At 51.9% G+C, this 1,949-nt stretch overlaps 1 protein-coding gene across 1 annotated transcript; it reads left to right on the top strand.

Annotated features, from left to right (window-relative positions):
- Window positions 1-241: 241 nt before the first annotated feature.
- On the top strand, window positions 242-1,609 carry ASB12 (ankyrin repeat and SOCS box containing 12; the record flags this gene model as incomplete). Its single annotated transcript, XM_080718548.1, has 2 exons — window positions 242-1,067; window positions 1,476-1,609. 2 exons carry the CDS (start codon window positions 242-244, stop codon window positions 1,607-1,609), a joined length of 960 nt encoding a protein of 319 aa, XP_080574674.1.
- Between the last annotated feature and the right edge of the window lie 340 nt (window positions 1,610-1,949).

Here is a 1,949-nt window from a genome sequence, read left to right as displayed (position 1 = left end):
CCAAATTGTAAAATGGGGCCTGACCTATATTGACAGTCATTCCTTGGGCCTGAAATAAGACATAAGGAAGGGAGTGAGAAGCAGGAGACTCAAAGATGAGAAGTCTGATAGTGAAGGGCAGGGGGCAAGAGGCTTGAGTGGAGGCTGGAATGTCAAGGTTTTGATAGGTATCTTTACTCCCACACCCCCCCCGGCCCCTTTTTGTCACCCACAGATCTAGCACATCCTCCTCCTCCTCATAATGAGAATAGTCCTCTTCCAATCAGCCAAGATGAATCTCATGGACATCACCAAGATCTTCTCCCTCCTGCAGCCCGAAAAAGAGGAGGAGGACACCAACACGGGGGAGAAGCAGGCTCTCAATCAAGCAGTGTATGACAACGACTCCTATACCTTGGACCAGCTTCTCCGCCAAGAGCGTTACAAACGTTTCATCAACAGCAGAAGTGGTTGGGGTGTTCCAGGAACACCCTTGCGCTTGGCCGCTTCCTATGGCCACTTGAGCTGTCTGCGGGTCCTCCTGGCACACGGGGCTGACGTCGACAGCTTGGACGTCAAGGCACAGACACCACTTTTCACTGCCGTCAGTCACGGCCATCTGGACTGCGTGCGTGTGCTTTTAGAAGCCGGCGCCTGTCCTGGTGGTAGTATCTACAACAACTGCTCCCCTGTGCTCACGGCTGCCCGTGATGGTGCTGTCGCTATCCTGCAGGAGCTCTTAGGCCATGGTGCAGAGGCCAATGTCAAGGCGAAGCTACCAGTGTGGGCATCAAACATAGCTTCGTGTTCTGGCCCTCTCTATTTGGCTGCAGTCTATGGGCACCTTGACTGTTTCCGCCTGCTTTTGCTGTATGGGGCAGATCCCAATTACAACTGCACCGACCGGGGCCTTTTGGCTCGTGTTCCACGACCCCGCACCCTCCTTGAAATCTGTCTCCATCATAATTGTGAGCCAGAGTACATCCAGCTATTAATTGATTTTGGTGCTAACATCTACCTTCCATCTATCCCCCTGGACCTGACCTCTCAAGATGATAAAGGTGTTGCATTGCTGCTACAGGCCCGTGGTGAGTGGTGAGCAGGCTAGCCCCATAGGCCTCCTGGCTTGTAGGTCATAGAAACTCCAATCACTGTCCAAGTCACTTCTCTGGGACGAACTGGACAAAGTTCTACCTTCTGCACTCTCATGGGGCCCTGGTGAAGAAGTTAAAGTTTCCACATTAGGGAAAGGGTCACTAAGATGAAGCAGGGGGAGCACTTGCTCAATTTCTGGTTATGGCACTGCGATGACTGTTTTGTGGCCTTGAGGATGCCCTCTTGAGGAGTCATGCACCCCTATCAGGACCATGCATTGAGGGCAGGGTGGGGAGAAGGGTGAAGACTTTAAGGCTGTAGTATCCAGGGCAGGGTGGGGTAGCTTGGGTAGCGGGTTACACTGAGAACCATTGCTAATGACCTGTTTCTTCTTGCTGTAGCCACTCCACGGTCACTTCTATCCCAGGCCCGTTTAGTTATCTGCAGAGCCCTGTTGCAGGCCGGTCGTCCACAAGCCACTGACCAGCTGGATATTCCCCCCGTGTTGATTAGCTACCTCAAACACCAACTGTAACCTTGCAGGGTTCCCAGGAACCCATGATGTCTCCAAAATCCATCCAAGGGCAGGTAGCTGGAGGACATCCCCGTTCCAATAACTTGACTGGAGCTGCTCTTCTGTACTATCCTCCATCATAAAGTTTGAAACTAAATAAGTCCTGGTGGTTATTGTGTCTGGCATGTACGCATGTGCGAAAGGGGTCTGATTAGCCATGGAGTATGGTAGTACTGGACTGGCATTCACCAGGCCAGGGCACTGAAAAAGCAAAAGAGAAAACTCCCCAATGGCTGTTCCTCCCCAGCCAAAGTCCTTAATGGAGTATGCAGCAGTATTACTCTGGAAGAAAAGCCCTGAA

This window comes from Muscardinus avellanarius (genome assembly GCF_963383645.1).
Source record: "Muscardinus avellanarius genome assembly, chromosome: X".
NCBI lineage: Eukaryota > Metazoa > Chordata > Mammalia > Rodentia > Gliridae > Muscardinus > Muscardinus avellanarius.
This window is presented reverse-complemented; position numbering and strand designations above follow the sequence as displayed.